General features: G+C 43.7%; 1 protein-coding gene and 1 long non-coding RNA gene across 4 annotated transcripts in view; both read left to right on the top strand.

Annotated features, from left to right (window-relative positions):
- LOC119359792 (triphosphate tunnel metalloenzyme 3-like) overlaps window positions 1-2101 on the top strand; it is a 29393-nt gene extending 27292 nt beyond the window's left edge. The window contains exon 2 of the mRNA XM_037625880.1: window positions 1736-2101. Coding sequence (XP_037481777.1) covers window positions 1736-2101 — 366 coding nt within the window. The remainder of the gene's footprint in view (window positions 1-1735) is intronic.
- A 738-nt stretch (window positions 2102-2839) lies between these two features.
- LOC119359791 lies at window positions 2840-3973 on the top strand. Of its 3 annotated transcripts, XR_005172662.1 has the most exons (4): window positions 2840-2894; window positions 2996-3022; window positions 3775-3823; window positions 3920-3969. It is a non-coding gene; the product is annotated as an uncharacterized LOC119359791 (long non-coding RNA). The 3 variants fall into 3 exon arrangements; XR_005172663.1 differs by lacking the exon at window positions 3920-3969 and having other exon boundaries at window positions 3775-3839; XR_005172664.1 differs by lacking the exons at window positions 2840-2894; window positions 2996-3022 and adding an exon at window positions 3478-3614 and having other exon boundaries at window positions 3920-3973.
- The last annotated feature ends 23022 nt before the right edge of the window (window positions 3974-26995 follow it).

Below are 26995 nucleotides of genomic sequence, written 5' to 3'. Positions count from 1 at the left end.
GCTTGGAGGATTGTACATGGAAAATCCACCCTATGGGTCGACGCAGAGAAAATCCTCTTCTTCTCCCTTGGACAAAGCGGACAAGGTCTTTATTAGAGCCGCAGCCGAATCTGGCCCCTTACGGCCGTAGCGGGTGGTGTCATCCTCCCCGTTGAAATCCCACATGGGGTGGCTTCTATACTGTAGCGGCTGCACCCCTCGCATGATGCATGCGGCCATGACCCCGATCATGGTTAGTCCGGAATGAGCTAACAATCTTATTCGTCCCATCAGGTAAATGATGTCCCTGTCACTTTCCCTCTGAGGGATCTGTGGGCGCCAGCTTAGGCGCTTCTTTAAGGGAGCACCATTGAATTCAGGGAGGCCGATCCGAACAGGATCCGGCAGCGGGACGTCTTCTATATAGAACCATTCCGAGGGCCAGTCTTCGGACGCCTTCTTTGGGGTTCTGGACAGATATCCGGTCCCGGCGATGCACCACACTTTGGCTCCGCCCACTTGATACATTGACCCCTTCTTGGAACAGGGCACGAGGCAAAACAGCTCCTTCCACAGTCCGAAATGAGCTTCAACGCCCAAGAACAGCTCACAGAGGGCCACAAAGCCCGCGATGTGTAATATTGAGGCAGGCGTGAGATGATGTAGCTGGAGGCCGTAGAACTCCAGCAGCCCCCGGAGAAACGGGTGGATTGGAAATCCGAGCCCCCTTATTAAGTAAGGGACAAGGCACACCCGCTCTCCTTTGGAGGGATTAGGGGCATTCTTTGCTTGCTCTCCGCCATTGTAGACGGCAAGACCGGATCGAACCGGGACCATATAGGCCGGGGGGAGAAATCCCTTGGTCTGGAGCGTCACTAGCTCGCTATGCGGGGTGGAACATCTTTCCCAATATCCAGGCTTAGGGCTGGAAGGGCGAGGGGAGGAGTTGCGACGGCTGGCCATGGTGGAATGGACCTTTGTCGGATGCGCTCTGATGAACACTCGCGGAAGGGAGGAGGTGTGGATTGGATCTAAATCATCGTCCCCTTAAATAGGGCGGCTCATGTATGCGGCTAGGGGTGTGAATGTAAAAACACTCAGACTTTTCATATTCGTTTGACACGTGGGAAGCAGCCATTATTGGAGCGCAACATCTACAAGAAACCAGACTTTATTCAAACAGGTGCACGGAATTTGGAGGAGAACCCGCCTTGCAATGCCGAAGACAATCTGCGCGCCAGACTCATCGTTATTGAAGCCTGGTTCGGGGGCTACTGAGGGAGTCCTAGATTAGGGGGTGTTCGGATAGCCAAACTATACCTTTAGCCGGACTCCTGGACTACGAAGATACAAGATTGAAGATTCCGTCCCATGTCCGGAGGGGACTTTCCTTGGCGTGAAAGGCAAGCTTGGCGATACGGATATGAAGATCTCCAACGATTGTAACCGACTCTATGTAACCCTAACCCTATCCGGTGTCTATATAAACCAGAGGGTTTTAGTCCGTAGGACGACATACACATCAACAATCATACCATAGGCTAGCTTCTAGGATTTAGCCTCCTCGATCTCGTGGTAGATCTACTTTTGTACTACCCATATCATCAATATTAATCAAGCAGGACGTAGGGTTTTACCTCCATCGAGAGGGCCCGAACCTGGATAAAACTTCGTGTCCCTTGTCTCCTGTTACCATCTGGCCTAGACGCACAGTTCAGGACCCCCTACCCGAGATCCACCAGTTTTGACACTGACACCCGCCCTCGTCCTCACCTGCGTCAACAACCCCGCCCGTCTCGACGCGGTTGACTCCCCCATCGTCCGGCTCGTCTCCGACGAGTACGGCCTCGGCGGGGACAAAGCGTTGTTCGTCTGCCTCAGCGGCTTCTGGAACACCCGCGGTGTGTATGAGCTTGAGGAGTGCGAGGGGCAGGAGCTCGTGCTAGAGCTCGATGAGACACACTTTGATTTTGGCACAAACTACGAGATGGAGTGCGAGACCGCGGAGCCCGACCAGGCCAAGGAGGTCCTGGAGCGGCTGCTCACCGTGGCCGGGGTGCCGTATGAGTACTCCCGGAGCAATAAGTTCGCGTGCTTCATGGCCGAGAAGCTGCTTCCGTGACTAGGTTTGTGGTTGGTCTTTATCGTGTCCCAAATGATGATTAAACCGTGGTTGCTATAAAACTTGTGTTTCATTAGCACTTTCTTGCGACAATAGGCTTTGTGGCGAGTGATTTCAAATCTCACAAATGTAATGTTTAGTTCTGTTACATTCTGGTATTTGATAACTTTCATCCAAGAATACTATCTTGGGTGGTAGCATAGCAACACAAGGGTTTGCATTTCAATCCTCGTAAAAAAACTTGTCCTAGAGCATGATCCGACAACCGTTGGGAAGAAGCCGGGGCTGGTATGTCTGGTTCATTTATATACAGGACATACAGTCTACTCCCTTTGTTTCTAAATATAGACCTTTTTTAGAGATTTCAATACGGACTACATTCAGATGTATATAGACGTATTTTAGAGTGTAGTTTCACTCATTTTGCTTTGTATGTAGTCCACATTAGAATATCTAAAAGGGCTTATATTTAGGAACGGAGGGAGTAGCTAGGAACAAACTGAATTTCGTATGTCCGCCACACGGTTATGGGCAATGAGCCTGTTATTGCAGTCTCACCACACCACATCTTGTTCTGCTCTCCGGTGCAGATGGGCATCCTTAGATTCACCACCTCCCTGATGAGCTGCTTCTTGTCTTAACCCACTTTCCTGATGAGCTGCTTCTTGGTCTCAGGCATACACGGCCATCGTTGGTATCTAAGTTGCCACCTGACAGATCTGTTCTTATTTCTTATTAGGTACCTAAAAGGCTGAACCTGATCTTTGATGAACTAGAAGGCCAAGATACCAAGGTATGCCTGAGTTCATAGCTTGATTCCTTACCATATAATTGCTGAAACATGCAGCAACACATGATTAACCTTTGTACTTTATACTTTGCTAAAACATTTAGGACTCGAGTGGGCGACTCCAAGAATGGGTACTCCTGAAACTTTAGCCAGTGGCCATGTTGATGGTATTTTTTGGGAACAGGGGAGGGTGTGTGTTATTGTTCAAGCCAGGTGCCTAATTTTTTTTAATCTTTAGCCAGTGACCACATTGCTGCTCTAAGCGATGAACAGGGGAGGGCGTGTGGTATTGCAGTTAACTATGTGTCATCTGGTCATCTTAGTGATTGGTAGATTGAAACCGTAAGCCACCTCTGAATTCATATCGAAGGTAGTTCACCAAGATCTGCAGTTTTTATTTGCATTTTATAAGTTTTAGTGTTTCATGTTACTGCTTTAAATACGTAAATATGGTTTCATCTTCCCTTTTTGGCGCCAGTCATGCGAGCTGGTCTTTTTCTGCTTTGATCTCCAGGATGTGGGAAAACACTAATGACAATTTATTTTGAGATTGCCATATTCTTTCTACATAATTTGTGTTCTGTATAAATTGTACAATGTTTCCTTTTCTGGAACTTTAGGGGCCTGATCAATTGAACAAGTATATTGGGGAGAGTGAATCAGATGTAAGGAAAATATGAACCCGTGCAAGCACTAACTCACCATACATCCTATTTTTTTGAGGTAAATTTTTATGTTTAGCTGATTGCGTGTGTGGATTTATTCTTTCGGGAACACTTGGTAGTTATTTTGTACAATTATGAATGCATTGTACATCTGTCATGTGATTTATGAATGTGCGACGCGTGGAATTAAATTGTTTGACCATGCCTTCCTTGTTTAGGTAAAACTAAGTAGTTGTGGCAGCTTTGGATGAGAGAACCCAATTCCTGGTAAATTGGACACCATCAATGAGTTCATCGAGTTTGATTGAACTCTCACACTTTGAACATGCTCTATTGAAAGCAAGGCCATCCCTGTCATAACAGGTACAGTAAAATGCCAACACATATATGATTGATGTTATGGCAGTATACTTGACTTTGGGGATGACGAAATCGACGGAAGCAACAGGAGCCCACGACTCATGAGTTCAGCGGCTTCTGCACGCCCTACATGTAGTTGTGCACCTCCTCCTCCTGTTTTCTTGCATGTGATCAATGGTTTCAGATCTCTATTTATCACAGATTATAATATATATTCTGTAACAATGCTTTCCTACATTTGGTGGATTATTGCATTTGTATTTTTTATTGTTATCATCTAGAAGATTATATTCTGTATGAATGCTTTTAACAATGCTTCGTTAGGCTGTCCCCGGCGATGCTGCTGTTCATGCCGTCCCCCCAGTGCCTAGCATCACCGGTAACAAGTTCAGCGCTGTCCGACAAGGTGTCCTGCAGGGACAACCTCCGTCAACCTGTCATCGAACTTCAGTATGCGTGCTTTGTTCTCTGAAACTGAATTCAGACATTGAGTACTACTTTTATTTGAAAGAAAATATGTGCGTGATTCCACAACTTATGCCAAAATGCATAGCATAGCTTGGTATACACGAATTGCAATCTGAACGTTTTTCTCGGTGTCGTCGTCCTGCTTTCTGGTTCTCTGTTATTTGTCATCTTATATCTCTGCTTTCTGCTTTCTGGTGCCTAAACCGAACCGTCGAATCTGTAAATCTATACCAGTACTAGTTTGAACCAGGGGATAGTTGGTTGTTTATGTGTGGTGTTAATGAGTTCATTCTGCTCTCTAACTCATTGAATTTTTGGATGTCAATCAACAAGCTTCCCCTGACTGACTGATTGATTGATTGATTTTTGGCCGGTGCTAGCTTGTGTGTCTTGTGTCGGGCAAGGGAGAGTGAAAGTGCAACTATCCCTAGGTGGTTTTGGTAATTCATAACAACATATAGCTCATTGAGCTAATGCTATTCCAAGATGATTATTTCAGGAAAGCTCAATGATTGGCATGGCATGGATGTGAAAGTGGAACCCTCAAAATGCTAAGGACAAAGGATTGGCTCAAGCTCGAAAGCTCAAGACTCTTCATTTTATATTTTAGTGATCCAAGATCACATTGAGTCTTTAGGAAAAGCCAATACTATTAAGGAGGGATGAGGTGTTGCTTAATGAGCCTCTTGCTTCATGTGCTTAGTGATATGCTCCAAAACCCTCAACTACTTTTCCATATCCACATATGAGCTAAACCCTAAGCCAAACTCGGTCCTACCGATTCTTCCTATCCGGCGCCACCGAGTTTCACTTGTCATTAGCCACTGCCAAACCCTAGCAATTCGGTTCTACCGATAAGGATCTCGGTCTCACCGAGATGGGGTTGCAAACTCTCTATTTCCCTTTCGTAACTTTTCGGTCTTACGGAAAGAGCGAATCGGTCCCACCGAGATTGCAATGTAAACTCAGTGTTTCCCCTTTGTAACTTTTCGGTCTCACCGAGTTCCACTCGGTCTCACCGAAAGAGCAAATCGGTCCCACCGAGTTTGCCTGACCAACTCTCTGGTTAGCTAATTACCAAATTCGGTCTCACCGAGTTTGTGTAATCGGTCTCACCGAGATTACGATATGCCCAAACCCTAACCATATCGGTCCTACCGAGTTGCATGTCAGTCCCACCGAAAATCACTAACAGTCACTAGGTTTACATTTTCGGTCCGACCGAGCTTATTGATTCGGTCCCACCGAGATTGGAAAACTGTGGAATGGTTGGATTTTGTGTGGAGGCTATATATACCCCTCCACCTCCTTCTCATTCGGTGAGAGAGCTATCAGAACACACACACCATTCCAACTCATATGTTCTGAGAGAGAACCACCTACTCATGTGTTAAGACCAAGACATTCCATTCCTACCATATGAATCTTGATCTCTAGCCTTCCCAAGTTGCTTTCCACTCAAACCTTCTTTCCACCAAATCCAAATCCTATGAGAGAGAGTTGAGTGTTGGGGAGACTATCATTTGAAGCACAAGAGCAAGGAGTTCATTACCTACACACCATTTGTTACTTCTTGGAGAGTGGTGTCTCCTAGATTGGCTAGGTGTCACTTGGGAGCCTCCGACAAGATTGTGGAGTTGAACCAAGGAGTTTGTAAGGGCAAGGAGATCGCCTACTTCGTGAAGATCTACCGCTAGTGAGGCAAGTCCTGTGTGGGCGATGGCCATGGTGGGATAGACAAGGTTGCTTCTTCGTGGACCCTTTGTGGGTGGTTGCTTCTTCGTGGACCCTTCGTGGGTGGAGCCCTGTGTGGACTCGCGCAACCGTTACCCTTGGGTGGAGCCCTGTGTGGACTCGCGCAATCGTTACCCTTCGTGGGTTGAAGTCTCCATCAACGTGGATGTAGGATAGCACCACCTATCCGAACCACGGGAAAAACATCCATGTCTCCAATTGCGTTTGAATTCTCCAAACCCTTCCCTTTACATTCTTGCAAGTTGCATGCTTTACTTTCCGCTGCCTATATACTCTTTGCATGCTTGCTTAAATTATGTGATGATTGCTTGACTTGTCCTAAAATAGCTAAAATCTGCCAAGAACTAAAATTGGGAAAAGGTTAAGTTTTTATTTGGTCAAGTAGTCTATTCACCCCCCCCCCCTCTAGACATACTTTCGATCCTACAAGTGGTATCAGAGCTTCGGTCTCCATTTGCTTGATCTCCATAGCTTTTGGTGGTCATAGACTTGGTTTCACAACCTAGGAGAGTATGGCGTCTAGCGAGGGAAATTATCACCGTAGAGGTCCTTACTTTGCTGGTACTAATTTTGCTAGTTGGAAGCATAAAATGAAAATGCATATTCTTGGACATAACCCCGCCGTTTGGGCTATTGTGTGTGTTGGTTTGCAAGGTGACTTCTTTGATGGGAGAGAACCGAACCGTGAAGCTACCGCGGATGAGTTGAAGATGTTGCAATACAATGCTCAAGCTTGTGATATTCTCTTCAATGGATTGTGCCTCGAAGAATTCAACAAAATCAGCCGCCTTGAGAATGCAAAGGAAATTTGGGACACTTTGATTGATATGCACGAAGGTACCGACTCTGTCAAGGAATCCAAGTTGGATGTGCTTCAAAGCCAACTTGACAAGTTCAAGATGAAGGATGGTGAAGGTGTCGCCGAAATGTACTCTAGGCTTGCTCTCATCACAAATGAGACTGCCGGCTTAGGAAGTGAAGAGATGATCGATAGATTCATCATCAAGAAGATTCTAAGAGCCTTGGATGGAAAATATGATACCGTGTGCACATTGATCCAAATGATGCCCAATTACAAAGATCTCAAGCCAACGGAGGTGATTGGAAGAATTGTTGCTCATGAGATGTCACTTAAGGATAAAGAGGAACTTCACAACAAATCAAGTGGTGCCTATAAAGCCTCATGTGAAGCCCCTACATCATCAAGTGAGAAACAAGACTTCAACGAAGAATTGAGCTTAATGGTGAAGAACTTCAACAAGTTCTACAAGAGTAGAAGCAAAGATAGAAGCTCCAAGTCAAGGTCCTACAATGACAAAAGATCTTCTAGTCGAGAGCGAAACTGCTACAATTGTGGAAGACCCGGACACTATTCCGATGAGTGTACGGCTCCCTACAAGAGAAGAGAAGATTCTCCAAAAAGAAGAAGCAAAGGATCACCACCAAGAGAGAGAAGGAGTAGAGATGATCGTTATGAACGAAGATACTCACGGAGAAGCAAGGATTTGGAAAGGAAGGAAAAATCATCAAGGAGCTACACAAGACGAAGACATCAAGCTCATGTTGGTGAATGGGTATCCGGCTCCGACTCCGACAGCCACTCCGAGAGAAGTTATCACTCCGACTCCGAAGATACTCAAGATGAAGGTGTTGCCGGTCTAGCACTTGTGTCAACCAACTCCTACGACATATTTGACTCACCAAATGAAGGAATTGGAAGATGCTTCATGGCCAAAGGTACTAAGGTAACACACCCCGAGTATGTTGATTTCAATAGTGATGAAGATGACTTGTTAGGTGATGATTTGCTTGTTGACAACTCTAGTGATGAATACTATGATGAAATGTCAATTAAACATGTTAATCAAGATAAAACGAATGCAATGATAAGGAGAAAATTGAGGTCCTAACTAAAGAGCTAAACACTCTTAAGTTAGCTCATGAAACCATCTTCGAAGATCATCAAGAACTTTTAAGAGCTCATGAGAAATTACGCTTTGAAAAGCTCAATCTTGAGCAAGAGCATGAGTTCTTAAAAGCAATCAATGATGATCTCCGCAAGAAAAGTTCTTCTTACATTGCCAAGCGTTTGCTCTTATCCACTTACATGCCTCAAGTCAAGTCTAACAAGAAAGATTCTTCCTCTAGTAGTAACAATGATCATGCTAAATCAAATATTGTTACTTCTAGTAGCTCTCTTGATTCCACTAATGATTCTCTTAGCCAAGTTACACTTGAGCAAGAAAATAGTTTATTGAAGGGAATTATAGAGAAAGGAGTGTACAAAAGCCTTGCCGGGAGTAAGCAATTCGAGGAAATTGTGCGCAAGCAAGGAATGCACCAGAAGAATGAAGGTGTTGGTTTGGAGCGAAAGTTCAATGCCAATGGAGTTGAGTGGGAAGAAGATCAATACCCCAAAACAAAGTTTGTCCCTCAACAAGAGAAGTATACTTCTTTCAAGGGGACACAAGCTCAAGATGATCTTCCACCACAAGACTACAAGCAAAAAGGCAAGGACAAGCTTCAAGAGGAAATTGATGCATTTGAAGAAGCTCCAAAGACCTTAGTCAAGTGGATTCCCAAGACTACTTCAAGCTCCACTTCATCAAGTACGACTACAACTCCAAGGATTCCCATCAAGATGATGTGGATCCAAAAGAAGAAGAACTAGAGAGTTCTTGAGGGTGACTCCGCCAACATACTTCACTCTTATCATTTTGGCAAGAACAAGTGCAATCAACTTCCACATCTTGCACTAGTTCAAGGAGTCACAAACCCTCTTGTTGGTAAGACAAGGGACAAGGTAACCTAAAAGTTTTCATGGACATGATCTTTTGTGTGCATCACTCTATGTCTATGGATATCCTTGTATGTTCCTTGTGGGACTAACCCATGTAGGTATTGAAAGTGCAATTCACTCAAATGGATAGCTCCAAGAGATCTACATCAACATTGAGCATCCACATCTTCAATATCTACATGAAGTCATCATCGACAAAACCCAAGGTTAGTTCATCCCTCTTAGGGGGGATATCACATCTAGGGGGAGCTTTACTCTAAGACTTGAGCTAAAGCAACTCTAAAGATGTGAACACAACAATGCTTTATGTAAAAGTGGTAACCCCACTTGAGCTTAAACGATGAGTATGACCTATGATCAAGTGATCTCACTTGACTCCTAAGTCAATATACTCATATATAGATGACCTAGTCATCGCAAATTGCTTGATAGATGCTAGAATTGGTTGTGCATGCCTTGTCACATATTTCATTTGCCATCTTATTGTGTGAGCATGCTGGTTGCATATTTTACTCATTCGAGGACATCCACTTGTTGTTTTGATTGTTTGGTTTTATCTTCTTTTGCCAAGTGGATGGACAAGAATGCCTAAGAACCTCCTCTAGCTATCTATGCTTTTCTCGTCTCAAACTCTATTCATGCTGCATCACAAAATTTGATCAAGTCAGATTCGAACCACTCTGTGTGAGGAGCGCTCGGAGTCCCCGATTCGTCATAGACTTAAACTTCCAAAACCTCTTTATGATTCTCGGTCTGACCGACACTCCACTTTCGGTCCTACCGAGATCATTAAGTTGATCTAGGCTTTCGATCTCGGTGCAACCGATTTGAACCTTTCGGTCACACCGAGTTTCAGTAACTGCACGCAGTTATGAATCTTGGTGCCACCGAGTCGTTCCACTCGGTCACACCGACAGGGTCGGGCTATATATAGTCACGGGCAAAATTTGGAAATTTCTCCGAACCCCTTCGCCCGCGCGATAGCCTGCTCTGCCCTCGTGGTCTCCGGATCGTCTTCTCGCCGCCAGCCGCCTCCAGTCCCTGGTCTCCGTCGCCGTCAACGGGAATTCTGCCCCGCCGTTGCTGCCGTAGCAAGTCCCCGCCGAACTAGGGTATGGACTTGATCTTTGTGCTATTCCTCAATCTGATTCCTAGCACATTGTGATCATATTGATTCTAGCCACGTTTGATAAACTTCTATCCAGTCAAAACGTCCGTAGATTAGGTTTGATTTGAAAATTCTAGGTTTAGGTTTCCGCCGAAACCATCTCGGACCCACCGAGTTAAAAAACTCGGTCCCACCGATTTGGCTTATGCCATTGCACAAGTGAGACTCGGTCTGACCGAGAATTACTTATCGGTGTGACCGGTTTTGGAACTCTGTGAAACCCTAGCAGTCTCGGTGCCACCGAACTGTGACTCGGTCCTACCGAGTTCACTAGTTTAGGTTCCAAAACTGCTTCGGTATCACCGAGTTTGAAAATCGGTAGATCCGAGATGATTTCAGTAGGAAACTAAAACTAAGTTTTTGGATCATTCTTTTTGCAAAAATCTCTGCATTTTGTGATGCTCATCCTTTCTACCTCATCTATAATCTGTTCACAGGGTCAGAAGTCAGAGCTTGCAGCATGTCAGACCAGAGTGATAGCCAGAATCTGTCAGAACAGCAAGTGGTGATGAGTGAGGGCACTAGTCCCTCCAGCTCTTCTGATGAAGGCAGCAGGAGCACTCCTAGCAACTTGCCAAAAGCTGCCACGAGACAGAGAAAGAAGAGGACTTCTGATTCCGAAGATGAAGACCATGTGGCAGAGGAAGAGGCCACTTCCAAGAGAGTTGAGCCAGCTCAAGGCACTAAGCCAGGCCTGAAAATCAAAAGGCCAGCAGGCAGGCAGCCCATGTCAAAGGCCAGAATGTCAACTGAGAAGCCTATAGAGCCAGTTGCAGCTGAGAGCAAGAAAAGAAAGGAAAGGGTGAAGAAGACTGTGGCTAGAGTGCTTGGCAAAGCTGCCATCATGGAAGAGGAAGAAGAAGAAGAAGTAGCTGCACCAGCACCCAAGGCACCCAAGCTAATGGGAGATGCCATAAAATCAGGGGGAGCTGCTTCCAAGGCCAAGCCAGCTCCAAAGCCAAAGCCAAAGAGGAACACAAGAAGCATTCCTGCAGCTGAAAAGAACAAGGCCCTAGTGCCTGAGACTGTTGCTGAAGAAAAGGAAGAGAATGTCCTAAGGTAGCTAAAGCCCAAGATCCCAGACCACAACGATGCTCATCCTGTGGCTGAGGACATGAAGCTCAGGAGAGATTCAGGGCTGAGAAAGTGGAGAGAAGCAGACCCATATGCTTCAAGGAGAAGGACTGTCGTGGACTACAGGTTTCACACCAAGGAGCAGCAGGATTTTTATGAGACAGTGCTGCTAGATAAGAAGCCCATTGTCTGTGATATGCGATGGGTTGATTGGACATACATCAAGGACAATGAGGAGCACTATCCTAGAGTGCAAGACAGCTTCATAGCTTGTGGAGTAGCTGACTTTGTTGGGGAGAAGCTCACAAAGTGGAATGAGGAACTCATCATGCAGTTCTACTCCACAGCTCACTTTTATCCAGATGGGAGGATCACATGGATGTCTGAGGGTACAAGGTACCAATCCACAGTTGCTGAGTGGGCACAGATCATTAATGCCCTAGAGGAGCAAGATGATGACTTGGATATCTATGCCAAGAAGAAGATGGACCACAACTCAATGTCAAATATGTACAAGGAGATCCCAAATGAAGCACTTGATACCTTCAAGTTTGGCTCAGTACATTACCTTCTGTCAGGGCTCCCGACGATCAATTGGATACTAAGGCACACCTTACTGCCCAAGTCTGGAGATCACAAGATGATCAGAGGCCATGCTATCAACTTGCTACATGTGTTTGATGTGCCTCAAAAGTTCAAGGTGATGAGCCTCATAGTGGAAACAATCAAGAGGATTGCAGCAGACCAGAAGAGGAGCTGCGGATATGCCCCTCAGATTTAGGAGCTCATCAACTCCAAGATGGGCACGGGCATATACTTATTGGACAAGGAACATTTGCCCATCCGTCCAGATTTTGAGAACAATGAAGTTGTGATGACTGAGAATGAGCCATCGTCTGCACAAGCTTACGCAAAGAAGGAGAAGGCGAGGAAGGAGAAAGCTGCCAAGATGCCAACTCAAGAGGAGGCATCTGAGTATTTCTTGAAGACTAAACAAGAGCAGCTTGGTTACTTGATTGCATCCACGCTGAGGATTGAGCAATGTCTGGCCACCCTCACTCAAAATCAGCAGAGCCTAGAGAGAATCATGGAACAGAAGTTCTATGACCTGGATGTCAAAGTAACGGAAGTTCAGTCTGCAGTGGAGCAGCTCCAGGAGGACATGCAGGAGAGGAGAGGCAGGACTACTACTCATGCCTTTGCTAGAGTGCCAAGAGGTCCGAGGTCGTCTGCCGTGCCAGTTGCTGACACAAGAGCCACCACCTCAGCACCAGCCACAGCCTCAGTTCCACCAGCTCCAGCATCTACTTCAGCTCCAACTCCAGCGTCTACTTTAGTATCTACCGAAGCTTTCGTCCTTGGAGTGATCCGGACTCCACCACCACCTGAAGATCAAGCCTGAGCGTCGATCTAGTGCTATGCATTTTCTTGGAACTTTTTGGTAACTTGTTGCCAAAGGGGGAGAAGATGTATAGATCATAGGCTTCGAGAGAGAGAGAGAGAGTTGCTTTTCTCTCTTGCTTTATTTGGTGTTTTTTCGAACTTGTTTGCTTTTGAGTGCTTGAGATACTACGTCATTATTTGTGAGACATTGATGATCATGTGTTTGATCATAAGCTACACTTAATGCTTGCTTAATGCTATTATCTTATCTATCTTATGTGATCATTCAATTATTCTTGGTGATGAGTGCATGTATTTCATTCTTATCATTTTAAGCGCTCCACCAAGATGTATGTGACATGGAAGAGTAACCCATGACTCTAAATCTTTGTGCATTTGCAGTCCAAAGCAAATTTTAAATATGCACAAATTTAGGGGGAGCTCTTACTTATCACATACTTCTCAAAGCGACGATATATTTCATGCTTATTATCATTTGTCGAAGCTTTGATCTATATGTTGTCATCAATTACCAAAAAGGGGGAGATTGAAAGTGCAACTATCCCTAGGTGGTTTTGGTAATTCATAACAACATATAGCTCATTGAGCTAATGCTATTCCAAGATGATTATTTCAGGAAAGCTCAATGATTGGCATGGCATGGATGTGAAAGTGGAACCCTCAAAATGCTAAGGACAAAGGATTGGCTCAAGCTCGAAAGCTCAAGACTCTTCATTTTATATTTTAGTGATCCAAGATCACGTTGAGTCTTTAGGAAAAGCCAATACTATTAAGGAGGGATGAGGTGTTGCTTAATGAGCCTCTTGCTTCATGTGCTTAGTGATATGCTCCAAAACCCTCAACTACTTTTCCATATCCACATATGAGCTAAACCCTAAGCCAAACTCGGTCCTACCGATTCTTCCTATCCGGCGCCACCGAGTTTCACTTGTCATTAGCCACTGCCAAACCCTAGCAATTCGGTTCTACCGATAAGGATCTCGGTCTCACCGAGATGGGGTTGCAAACTCTCTGTTTCCCTTTCGTAACTTTTCGGTCTTACCGAAAGAGCGAATCGGTCCCACCGAGATTGCAATGTAAACTCAGTGTTTCCCCTTTGTAACTTTTCGGTCTCACCAAGTTCCACTCGGTCTCACCGAAAGAGCAAATCGGTCCCATCGAGTTTGCCTGACCAACTCTCTGGTTAGCTAATTACCAAATTCGGTCTCACCGAGTTTGTGTAATCGGTCTCACCGAGATTACGATATGCCCAAACGCTAACCATATCGGTCCTATTGAGTTGTATGTTAGTCCCACCAAAAATCACTAATGGTCACTAGGTTTACATTTTCGGTCCGACCGAGCTTATTGATTTGGTCCAACCGAGATTGGAAAACTGTGTAACGGTTGGATTTTGTGTGGAGGCTATATATACCCCTCCACCTCCTTCTCATTCGGTGAGAGAGCTATCAGAACACACACACCATTCCAACTCATATGTTCTGAGAGAGAACCACCTACTCATGTGTTCAGACCAAGACATTCCATTCCTACCATATGAATCTTGATCTCTAGCCTTCCCAAGTTGCTTTCCACTTAAACCTTCTTTCCACCAAATCCAAATCCTATGAGAGAGAGTTGAGTGTTGGGGAGACTATCATTTGAAGCACAAGAGCAAGGAGTTCATTACCTACACACCATTTGTTACTTCTTGGAGAGTGGTGTCTCCTAGATTGGCTAGGTGTCACTTGGGAGCCTCCGACAAGATTGTGGAGTTGAACCAAGGAGTTTGTAAGGGCAAGGAGATCGCCTACTTCGTGAAGATCTACCGCTAGTGAGGCAAGTCCTGTGTGGGCAATGGCCATGGTGGGATAGACAAGGTTGCTTCTTCGTGGACCCTTTGTGAGTGGTTGCTTCTTCGTGGACCCTTCGTGGGTGGAGCCCTGTGTGGACTCGTGCAACCGTTACCCTTGGGTGGAGCCCTGTGTGGACTCGCGCAACCGTTACCTTCGTGGGTTGAAGTCTCCATCAACGTGGATGTAGGATAGCACCACCTATCCGAACCACGGGAAAAACATCCATGTCTCCAATTGCGTTTGAATTCTCCAAACCCTTCCCTTTACATTCTTGCAAGTTGCATGCTTTACTTTCCGCTTCCTATATACTCTTTGCATGCTTGCTTAAATTATGTGATGATTGCTTGACTTGTGCTAAAATAGCTAAAATCTGCCAAGAACTAAAATTGGGAAAAAGTTAATTTTTTATTTGGTCATGTAGTCTAATCACCCCCCTCTAGACATACTTTCGATCCTACAGAGAGGTACGATGTGCATATGGGGTTGTAGTGCAGAGGCGCCGGTTGTTTCAAGTTGCAGGGCCGGGAGGTGAGGGAGCACAACGACAACAACACTACGTCTCCCTTCTCTCTGTTATCTCTCTTTGTACTGAATTGTCCCCTCTTTGTTGCAGAAATTTCACGGCAACCAGGAGTAACAATATTTTTGGTTACTTGGGAATACAATGATGTTCTGGTGATGTGGAACATGCTGAGATTTGGACTTCAATCCTTGATTGTGCACGGGTATGCATGCTTCACACCCATGGTGCAAACAGATTTTCATTTTCGAAGAAAGTAATAATACTATAACTATAAAATTCATGTTGCAGATTTATGCTACATGTAGTATATTGGCCCATTATAGCTTTATTCAGTTCACCGTTTGCACCATCATGTTCTGAAGTTTGAAATGTACTCCCTTTTTATGTAGGGATTTCCGAAACGAGTAGAAGACTAATAACTTCTACGACATGAAAGATCTCTGAGATTTTAGAGTATGCACCATATTGATTTACTTATCGATTTATTCACACGTATATTGAGTTCATGATGGAAATATATACGAGTATTTTCATTGTATGGAATTTTTTTAATTACTACCAGATGGAATTTGGGAATTAGTCTTACAAAGCTTCCAAAATCACTAAAGTTATACAGCTACTACAGAACTGGTTAAAATCAGTGATGTTCTATAATATCTACATGACTGATTACAACACTGCTCATGTGATTTGGTACTTTACTATATGGTAGCTTGTTTTACACCTGAGGCGAGCTAATGATTGGGAACTTATAGTGCCAAACTGACCTGCATATTCTGTCAAACATTTTGTTGCAGTATTTAGGATCGGCATGGAAGCTGAGTTTGTCACCTGATGTTGTTTAATTGTGTGCTACTAAATTCATTGGTTGCCAAGCCTTAAAACTATCTGTAATAGCATACCTTGTTTTCAACATCATTGGCTTGTTTAGAATGCTAAACTGAAGAACTGAAGTACTGAACAAAACAATACAAAAGTCAGTAAAAAGTGTTTAAGAGGAATTTTTGGTCTGCAGTCTGTACTAATAAAATCTTGTGGTCATTCATTTTGACCTGATCCAAGGCAAGGCCTATCAGTGTTAACTCCCAGGCTGAAAAATTGAATTGATGATTGCATACTCTTGTGTGGATTTTTTATGTGCATGCATGACAACCATTCATTTGTGCCTTTCATCATTAGATCAAATGGCAAGTTTATTGTCTGATTGATTAGAGGTTTCTATTTTGGAATGAAATTTTCTGAATTTTTGCTATCCCGCTGGTCCTTACTAATTCAGTATATACTAGGATTTGAAGTTGTGATCATCCATTGTTCTACTGTGGAGACTAGGATAAATGATTGCAGTTGCAGGGCCGCCGCCGTTGATGAACACAAACGGGGCTTGGAGCAGGCCAAACTCCGAGGTGGACCGGGCAACGGATCATGGAGAGGCGCCCAAGGATTTTTTTGCTTCTGTTGATTGTGCCATCCAATTTGTTTAGACTTTTCACCATTGCTAATTACTAGGGGAGTATGGGTGCCAGACCTGGTAAGTGGCCTGCACGCTACACTCTTGCCAAATATTTTGCAACCATGCTTGCATTGAATTTTTATTTATTTTCCGTTGTACCTTACAACAACTTCGTGATGTAGCACTACTTTGCACTAGCATGCACCTGCAGATATAATATGGAAAATGACTGTCATTTAGAATTACTTCCAAGCTGCATCGTCTATCTGAATGTCAGCCTGAAACCACTGGCTGGCACACATAAAATTTTGGAAGTTGTACGTAGTCCTCCTTCTTTGAGCCAAAATTTATGTCTATGATTGATGAATCAATATAATATTTTTGCTCAAGCTGGATCCAATAGAACATGGCTTTGGTGGTAGTTCCCAGTACATGTAGAATTTCTATCCTTCTATATGTGTACTGAAACTATTTATGGTCACTATGTAGTAAATTCATCATACTATATGTCCACGGAAACCACTTAAGGTCAAAAGTGACAAGTAGAACCACATGCATCGTTTTGGGTAGTCTAACTTGACTCTATTACTTTTATCTCATAAATCTATGATCGGTGCTTGTTTATGTGGAATATATTCTAGAGCGGTTGCTGGTGTTAGGGATGCATTTATATATGGGATAATTGCATTAGCTATTTCATACGATTGGCATGCAAGGATTTTTTCTTCTTTAGTATAACTCTCTGTATTTTTATTGTTTCTTTTATTGTTTCCAGAATGCATTTCCACAATAGAGATGGGAAATGGATAAATCGTTGTCGTCCTTCAGTGAGAAGCCGAGGAGGAGCTCCTCCCTGCTGATGATGTGGAAGACAGATACCCTGTCCGCGACGCCCGGTTCTGGCCTCATATACATGTAAGTACCCATTCATTAATAGAAAGTGTGCCGTCTGAATTTGGATCATGCCATGCACAAGACTATTCAGATTGTTTTCTTGAGGAAAGTGAGTATTCAAGTTGGTTAGATGAAAGTGTATCATCATTTTTTCATGAAAAATAATTTCATAATACCATATTGCAGTGACTTCCTATGTCATCAGCAGATGCAGTGGAGAAGAAGCTGGTTCACCACGTGATCATTTATTTTGTTATTGTTTTTTTACTATTCCTTGTTGCATGTATAATCAGAAAAAATAAAAGACCTTTTACGGTGCATCAAATCAATTTGGGCTGTTAATTTATGTGGCTTGAAGGGCCTAGATAGGACAATACTACAACATATTTTCGGTAGTATATTGACTAGTTAGGGGTATTTTGGGTACTCTAATGTTTATCAATCACACAAGCAGGTTTCTTCCCCGCCATGGCGCAGTCCACACCATCTAATACTTTTCGGTCGGCGACGCACGATGAAGACGATGAAACGAAGTTGACGATCTTGGTTCGTGCTCCAAGCTGGCCTGCACCGCACGTACACAGCGACCTAGAAAAGCTACGCTAGTAGACTCACCGCCGGCCAGCCGGATACACAAGCATGCACGTCACACGTATGCAAGTACGCAACAATCAGATTGCTGATTTCTCTTCTAACACACCTACGTAGAGCTTGTTGATGGCCATGGGCACACATCATCTCCGGTGGTTTTATTTATTTCCCCAACTCAGTTTGCGATTACAAGGCCGATGGTGGCGAGCAGAGCTCCATGAGCGGATCGAAGATGGGCACGCGATACAGTAGGCCTTCCCCGTCGGTCTTTCCGGTACATTTCTGCTCCTCCTTGGGGCGACAAGCTGCTTTGACAGGAGGCTCATCTCATAGCCTACCTGCGCTGGATCCGCACCTTGTGCCTCACCTGCGGGGCTGCTCCGGCAACCCGAAGGAACAGTGGCGACGAGGTCGCAGACGCACTCGCCCGTGCCTCCGTGCCGGATCGAATGGGTTAATTTAATTAATTAGATCATTAATTGTGATTATAGAACTAACAAAGAAGAAATCTATCTCTAAACAGAAATTACCAATATGTCCCAGAGGGAAAATTTGACCCATCTATATTGGCCATTGGATCTACCAAAATACTACCCATCATAATGGGTAGTATGATGCACCGTAAAAAAGCTCTCCTTTCGGCCCATACTAGGAGTCTGGAAGTGATACTTTTGTGAGGAGTGCTGGAACATGACTGGATCAAGCGAGACAAAGAACGATGGATGAAAGAAAGAGATCAAAAACGGGATTCACTCCTGACCACCTCATACATACATGTGTAAGAGCTTGTCACCTCATACATATCTCTTGTAGCTATATAGGGCTCTTTTCGTATTCTAGGAAATTTTAAAATTATATTTTACTAGGGATGTAAGTATCAAATGCTAGATATGTGATCTAGAGATTTTATACTTTCTGGATTCAACCATCAGTTGTCTTCCTTGAATATTTCTTTATTTTTGTAGGGCAATCTGTTTTTTTAATCCTTGAAGCGCCATTCAGAACATATGATCGTGGTTGTCAAATTCCCGTGAAATACATACTTTTGATCTTAGTTTTATAGGGAAATTAACATGATCTCATTTTTATCATGCTGACAATATATTAGGTTATACCTTTGATTTTGGTAATGGTATGTTTTCCCATGATTGCTGTCATTTTGTTGTCCTACATGTGTCTGTGCATTGGGATAGTATCAAGAAAAGTTGCAGCTATCCATACATCATTATTTATGGCAGAAGGGAAATCTACTGAATCACAGTCACATTTCCTAAAACTCTCGAATTCCAACTTAGCGGTGTTGATGACCATGATGAAACTTTGAAATATTAAGCGGTAGTTTTCCATTGATTCTTTCATTCTCATCGTATCATTGATGTGACTGTGTGACTCAAGTTTTGATTTCTCCCTCACCTTTTAAGTTCAAAGTAGTATTCAACAAGTTGTTGTATCGAATATAAATCTCTGAAACACTTGCTACATAAAGGTTCAGTTATATCATCAATAATGCCAATGCTTCTGGCTGCTGTTGCTGGCTCCTAACAGCAAAATCAAGTCTGGAAACATGTATGGTAATGGTGTAACAAAAAGAATAGAGAGAGGTTTTGAGTATGCTTTTTTAGCTATGACACATTGATTTAGCTTACTTTGCTAGGATACCAGAACTAGCACTCTACGAGTGAAATAATTTATTTATTTAGCACCATTGTCAATTATTACTTTGTATTCCTGAAATTTTAATATAACTGAATGTGGTGAAATGCAGTGAAAATATTGTTGATTTTGATTTAAAAATGGCTAAATTGGAGGAAAGCATTTCTGCTACATTCATTAGCAATACTGCACCATATACTATAGAAGCTTGGGCCACCAAATCAGCTGTTTCTGATGGATCTTCTTGGACTCAACAGTATCAATCTACTTCCGAGGCATGTGGTTTATTTTATTCTTCAGCTCAACGAAAAACCATGGCAAGTTATGTATTACCTTTAGGGTGTTGTAAAAATGATTTCAATGAGACCAATTAAGCGACTAGCCTATGGAAAAATGATGATCTGTTGTTAAAATAAAAACAGATAAACAAAAATGATGATCTATTGTTGATTGTCTTCAACAGAGACAAACTTGTTCATAGTTTTCTTGTATTTTTTCTTCGATGTGACTCTTTGCCTGACATGTTGATGTTACTATGTATCCCATATTGGATTTCACATAAGGAATGTCCATCCTTGAAGCACAACCTCGCGTACATTGTTAAGTGGACCAGACTAAGTCCGGAAGAAGATTGAAAATTTCAAACGTGAGAATGACAACTACAGGAAGACTATAAGACTTTATATCGATTCTTCTTGTATAATCACTAGAAACGCCTAGCACTACAGGAATCAGCTATTTTGCCGTCAGCCATGGCGGACGGCAAAGGCATGAACGGCGGACGGCAAAGGCCTTTGCTGTCTGCCGCGGACGGCAAAGTAGGCTACGGTAAACAGCTACTTTGCCGTCTGCTTCCTGGCGGCGGACGGCAAAGTCCCTGTGCCGTCTGCCATAGACGGCAAAGAGGGCGGACAGCAATAATTGTGCTCTCAGTCCGTTAAGTGGCTAATGGCAGGTCTTTGCCGTCCGCCGCGGACGGCAAACTTTCTAGTGCCTTTGCCGTCCGCCAGCGGACGGCAAACTTTCTACTGTCTTTGCCGTCCGCCGTATGATGTCATCTACACGTCACTACATGGCAGGCCTTTGCCGTCCGCCGCTGACGGCAAACTCTTTGCCGTCTACCACTGTAAGCAAACTGACCAAATGGGTCAGCTCCCAGGAAGCACAGCTGGATGCCACGTGTCCTCTTTGCCGTCCGCGGCAGACGGCAAAGAGCCCTTTGCCGTCGGTGGCAGACAGCAAAGAGCCTGCATATTGGGTCTTTTTTCTGTTTTTTTATTAAATCCAACGATTTTCACAGAAAATATATATGACATATATAGATATATTTCACAAGGCAATTACAGAGCAAACATATAAGATATCCAACATGCATAGTTCCATCATACATAGTTCCATCACATAACTTCATCACATATGTTCCATCCAACTACCAAGTTCCATGCATAGTTCCATCCAACTACCAAGTTCCATGCATAGTTCCATCATACATAGCAAGTTCAACATAGAGGCATCCAACCATATATATTACAATAGTTTCATCCAACGATACATGCATAGTTCAACGATACAAAAGAAACAAAGAAAGGGATAAGGAGCACTCCATCTATGCAAGCTTTCGTCAAGTGAATGAAATATGCAAAATGAAAAATAAGAAAGTTAGAAATAGGTGACTAGAATAAGAAGAGTAGAACAAGAAGAAGACTAGAACAAGAAGAGTAGAACAAGAAGAAGACTAGAACAAGAAGAGTATGTCATTTATGAGCTAACTTACGTGAAATGGATCATATATGAGCTAACTAAGTTGAAATGGGTCGTTTATGAGCTAGCTAAGGTGAAATGGATCATTTATGTGCTAACTTAGTTGAAATGGGTCGTTTATGAGCTAACTAAGGTCAAATGGACCTTTTTTTAGGTAACTAAGGTGAAATGGATCGTTTTTAGCAAACTTAGGTGAAATGGATAATTTATGAGCTAACTTAGTTGAAATGGATCGTTTTTGAGCTAACTTAGGTGAAATGGAGCATTTATGAGCTAATTTAGTTGAAATGGATCTTTTTGAGCTAACTTAGGTGAAATGGATCATTTAAGAGCTAATTTAGGTGAAATGGATCGTTTTTAGCTAACTTGGTGAAATGGATCGTTTATGAGCTAAATTAGTTGAAATGGATCGTTTATGAGATAACCTAGGTAAGATGGGTCATTTTGGAGTTAACCTAGTTGAAATGGGTCATTTTAAAGCTAACGTAGGTAAAATGGATCATTTAGGAGCTAATCTAGGTAAAATGGGTCATTTTTGAGCTAACTTGGATGAACTGGATCATTTATAAGCTAACCTAGGTAAAATGGGTCATTTTAGAGCTAACTTAAGTAAAATGGATCGTCTATGAGCTAACTAAGCTAATTATGCAATTTTTGACATAAGTAAGCTAAGTACAGATCGTTTTAGAGCTAACTTAGGTAAAATGGATGGTTTTGGAGGTCAGTAAGCTTATTAAGTCATTTTGGAGGAGAAGAAGCTAAGTCTAGGTCATTATGGTAAGCATTGGAGGAAATAAAGCTAAGTCTAGGTCTTTATGCATGTGTTAAGCAAAACACTAGATAAACTTACCAAGATCCAGGAGGTGTAGGAGCGGGGTGGCTCGTGTCGGTAGCTGGAGAAGGAACGTGCGATGCTTGTCTGGAGTTACGCTGCACCAAAGATCATTTCCAATGTCTTGTTAGCATGATGACACTCAAATGTTAAGACTAGCAAGTAATGTCCATTCAAATAAAACTCACCGTGGTCCCAGGAGCAATCACTGGCATCGGCGGAGTGGTCTGACCTGTCTTCTCGCACACAGACTGCACATTTGGTTTTGACGACTCAGTCATACTAGTTAGTAATGAGACAAACACTACATGAATGTTTTGGCTAATCTGCAGAAGAAACTTACCACAAGGAGCTCGTACATGGCCCTTGCCTGCATGTCATTCCGTGCCCTCTCCTCCTCCACCATCTTTGTCGTCCTCTCCTCCAACTCCCGCCGCCTCTCCGCCGCCTCTGCGAGAAGTTTCTCCGTTCTATCTCTCTCACTCTGTATAGCAGCCTGCAACACCACTTAATATGTGTATAATAATATGTGTATCACTTAAGTGTATCATCATCAAGTACAACATAAAAAAATTTAATACCTCACACTACTAATAATCTCGATCAGTATCATCAATAAATGCATAATCATCATCATCACTATAATCAATGACGGGCTCATAGGGTTCATTGGCATCAACATGTGCAAGGCCACCTTGACGTAATCGGTCAAACATTGACAGGTCATCCGCAGCAGTAACCTCTTCTTGTTCCGGCTCTTCTTGCTCCTCCTCTAGGGGGATGTCGTATTCATTGTCGCTGTCTACTTCAATGTTTTGGGGTGAAGTATAGCGGTTCTTGAAACGCTTTTTGGAAAGACATGTCTCTTGGAAGAATTCTCCTTCATATGTGTCTGGGTTAATGTGAGGTTCATAATCCTCTTCCTTTGGGGGAGAAAGTCTAGCACGTGGCGGCACTTCATAAACGACATCCCAACCTTTCAGATTTGGATTAGTTTGGCAGGCCCGCGGTAGATAGAATACTTGGGTCGCCTGTTGAGCCATAATATAGACATCAGGAACATCTAAATGAGTGCTTTGGTTGATTTCAACTAGCCCTATATGTTCATGAGTCCTTCTAGTCTCCTTCGGCTGAAACCAATAACATTTGAAGACTACGACATTCGGTGGGTTTTCACCATAGAACAGAAGTTCATAAATTGCTTCAACTCTCCCATAATACTCGGTACCTCCTTCGCCGATAGCAGATACACAACAATTTGTAGACTTTCGGTCGGCCATAGATAGCTCTTTGCCATAGGTACGAAAGCGATACCCGTTGATGTCGTACTTGTCAAATGAACGGACCTTATAGTCAAAACCATTAGCGACTTGTCTCAATTCGGCGTCCATAGACTCTGAATTAGCCTACAAGTTTAATATGAAAGGATTGTTGCATTATGCACAAATTAGCGAATGAAATGAAATTGTCTAATAGAAATTACCGTTTGTTTGAACCAAGACATGAAACCGGGATAGCCACCTTCTTGCTTTGCGAGAAGCTCATACTCTTCGACGGAATCCTTTTGGATCTCCGCTCCATACAAGAATATGGCGACGTATCGACTATATGACATATCCAGGAATAAGATTAGTTCAAAGGAAATAGAAGTTGCGAAACAATGTACTGAGAACTTACTCGATGTACGGCCACACTTCTATCAGGTTGTTGAAGATATACAACGAAATGGTCCGCCATTCTTCGTTATCCAAAGATACTGGATGTGAAACACTAGCTGGTGCGAGATTCCCTTTGAATAGGCTGAGGTTGGATCCACCCTTTTTAGGCTCGTCAACATTGTACCGAGGCTTCGGATTATGCAAATGACGATTTTTGGCTTCGTAGTGCGCTGTTACGAAGTTTGCCGCGTCCTCTGTGATGAATGCCTCAGCCATCGATGCTTCAATTCTACGTTTATTTTTACATTTTTCTCGAAGCGTCTTCTGCATCCTCTCAGTTGGGTAGCACCAACGATTTTGCACGGGCCCCCCCAATCTTGCCTCGGTCGGGAGATGCAAAATCAAATGCTGCATTGGATTAAAGAAGCCCGGTGGAAAGATCTTCTCTAACTTGCAGATCAACTCCGGCGCCAACTCTTTCATTTCTTCTAGCACGCTAGGCGATAGTTCTTTCGCACAAAGAACACGGAAGAAATAGCTGAGTTCTTCCAGTACTAGTCATTCATCCTCAGGGATGAAGCCACGCAACATCACTGGCATTACCCGCTCAATCCATATGTGCCAATCATGACTCTTGAGACCAAATATCTTCAGTTTATCAAGATTCGCTCCCCTCTTTAGATTCGCTGCATACCCATCGGGGAACATCAACTGATGTTGCACCCACAAGAGAATTTCCCTCATAGCTGGCCTTCCAAGATTGAACCATGCCTTTGGCTTCGTCCAGTTCTGCTTTCCTTTCGGTTCTTTCATGTTTTGTAACGGCCTATCACATAGCACCTCCAGATCGACTCTAGCCTTAGTATTATCCTTTGACTTCCCATCTATGCCGAACAATGTACCAAAAAGTGCCTCGGCGATATTCTTCTCAGTGTGCATCACGTCAATGTTGTGTGGGCAAAGGAGGTCTTTGAAGTAAGGTAGATCCCATAAGCATGTTTTGTGAGTCCACGCATGCTTAGTATTATACCCCTTGAAGTACCCTGGACGTTGTGGATCTGGCTCGAGAGCGTTTAACTGATCTAGGGTCTGTTGGCCTGTCAATGCAGGTGGTGCAGAGTTTTTGGCAACTCTACCCCTGATGAAGTTCTTCTTGTCTTTCCTGAACTTATGGCGAGGATCCAGGAACTGTCTATGCATGTCGAAGCAAGAAAACTTGCGACCGGCTTGAAGCCAACGAAACTCAAGAGCTCCCTTGCATGTGGGGCACGGGAACCTTCCATGCACACACCAGCCAACGAATAGCGCATACGCCGGCAAGTCATGCATCGAGTACATGTACCAGACACGCATTATGAAGTTCCGTTTGCTAAAGGCGTCGTATGTCTTGAACCCATTATCCCAGGCTTCTTGCAATTCGTCCTTAAGCGGATGCATGTACACATTCATATTTTTGCCCGGATAGTTGGGTCCTGGAATTATCAACGTCAGGAAAATGTTCTTTCTTTGCATAGTCTGTCCGGGGGGGAGATTGAGTGGAAAGACAAATACGGGCCAACAACTGTATTGGGCTGCCGTCATACCAAACACACTGAACCCATCCGTGATGATGCCGACTCGAGGATGCCTCGGATCTTCCGCTTTGTCAGCATGTAATTCATCAAACTTTTTCCACGCAACACCATCCGATGTGTGTACCATCATCAGATTCCCATCTGCATCTAGTTCGGTTCTTTTGCCTGTTTTGTGCCATGTCATCTGTCTGGCCGTCTCTTCGACCATGAAAAGACGTTGAAGTCTTGGTACGATTGGCATATACCGAAGAACACTAACGGGGATTTTGGTCTGTGTCTTCTCACCCATACCGTTGTCTACCACAATATACCTGGAAGACTTGCAAATGGGACAATAGTTCAAGTCCGCATAGTCAAGCCTAAATAAGGCACATCCTTTCTCACAGGCATGTATCTTCTCATAGGGCATCTTCAGTGCATGGAGGATTTTGTCCGACTGGTACAGGTTTGCAGGCATTACATGGCCTTTGGGTAGAAAGCGTCCAAATACTGTCATAATTGCATCATAGCATTCTCTGCCCAAGTTGAACTGAGCCTTCAGAGCCATTACTTGTGAGATGGCATCCAACTGACAAAGCTCAGTGTGCTTGTGGAGCGGACGTTTCGAAGACTCCAACATTTCATTGAAGGCCTTTGCAGATTCCTCCATCTCCTCGTCCGAATCCCGAGCATCATCATAGCCTTGCACCATGTTTTCCATCCCGGTACCATGCTCGTCAGTGCAACGATGATCCACCTCAGCTCGGTCACGTTGGGCAGACTCACCATGAAATGTCCACACCGTATAATCGGGCGTAAAACCACTCTTCTGCAGGTGTTTGCCCATTTCAGCCTCTGTCTTCTTTTCCCAATTGCCGCACCGGAAACAGGGGCACCAGGTTTTCTTTTGGCCATTTGCAAATGCGGCTTGCACAAACCCCTTAGTTTTTGTGAACCATTCAGCGCTCCATTTGTTCTGACCAGTGTGACCGGTATAGATCCACGCACGGTCACTCATCTTGACTTTCAGAGCTACTGGGCACAGAACAATTATATATGTAATTCACCATGTATATATTCATCAGTTGATCTACTTTGTCAATTTTATTACGTCCATGCAACCTACACTCTAATAGGTAATGATAGGTCCTAATCCCACCCGTGTATGTGTAGATTGGGTTCATTTTCCCATGCTATGCTCCGGATCCGATGCAAAATTTCGGCAGCACCTCCCCGCTGTTCTCCTGATACACGTCTCTGCAATAAACAGAGAGGATGTGTACCCGGAGAACAACAGGGGAGGCACTGACGAAATATATGCTTCGGGTCTGGAGCAAAGCATATGGGAAAATGAACCCAATCTACACATACTCGGGCTGTCCATGGATAGCGTTGGACAATTCAAAAGAATCAAGGTTATAAATATGCAAATGCATGCATATTTATAACTATGACACTTTCGAACGGGAGACACATATTGGTTACGCATACTGATGATTCAAGACACATATATAGCTAGCTATCAAGTTTCATCGGAATATATCAAATAATTAATGGGGGAGGAGGACATGTCATTTGTGCTCACCCACGAACGAAGGGGCAGAGCTCGTCAAACGCACGGCGAGGTCGTCGAACACCAAACCTCGCAGCGATGAAACCA

Source organism: Triticum dicoccoides, chromosome 2A (assembly GCF_002162155.2).
Source record: "Triticum dicoccoides isolate Atlit2015 ecotype Zavitan chromosome 2A, WEW_v2.0, whole genome shotgun sequence".
Lineage (NCBI taxonomy): Eukaryota > Viridiplantae > Streptophyta > Magnoliopsida > Poales > Poaceae > Triticum > Triticum dicoccoides.
This window is presented reverse-complemented; position numbering and strand designations above follow the sequence as displayed.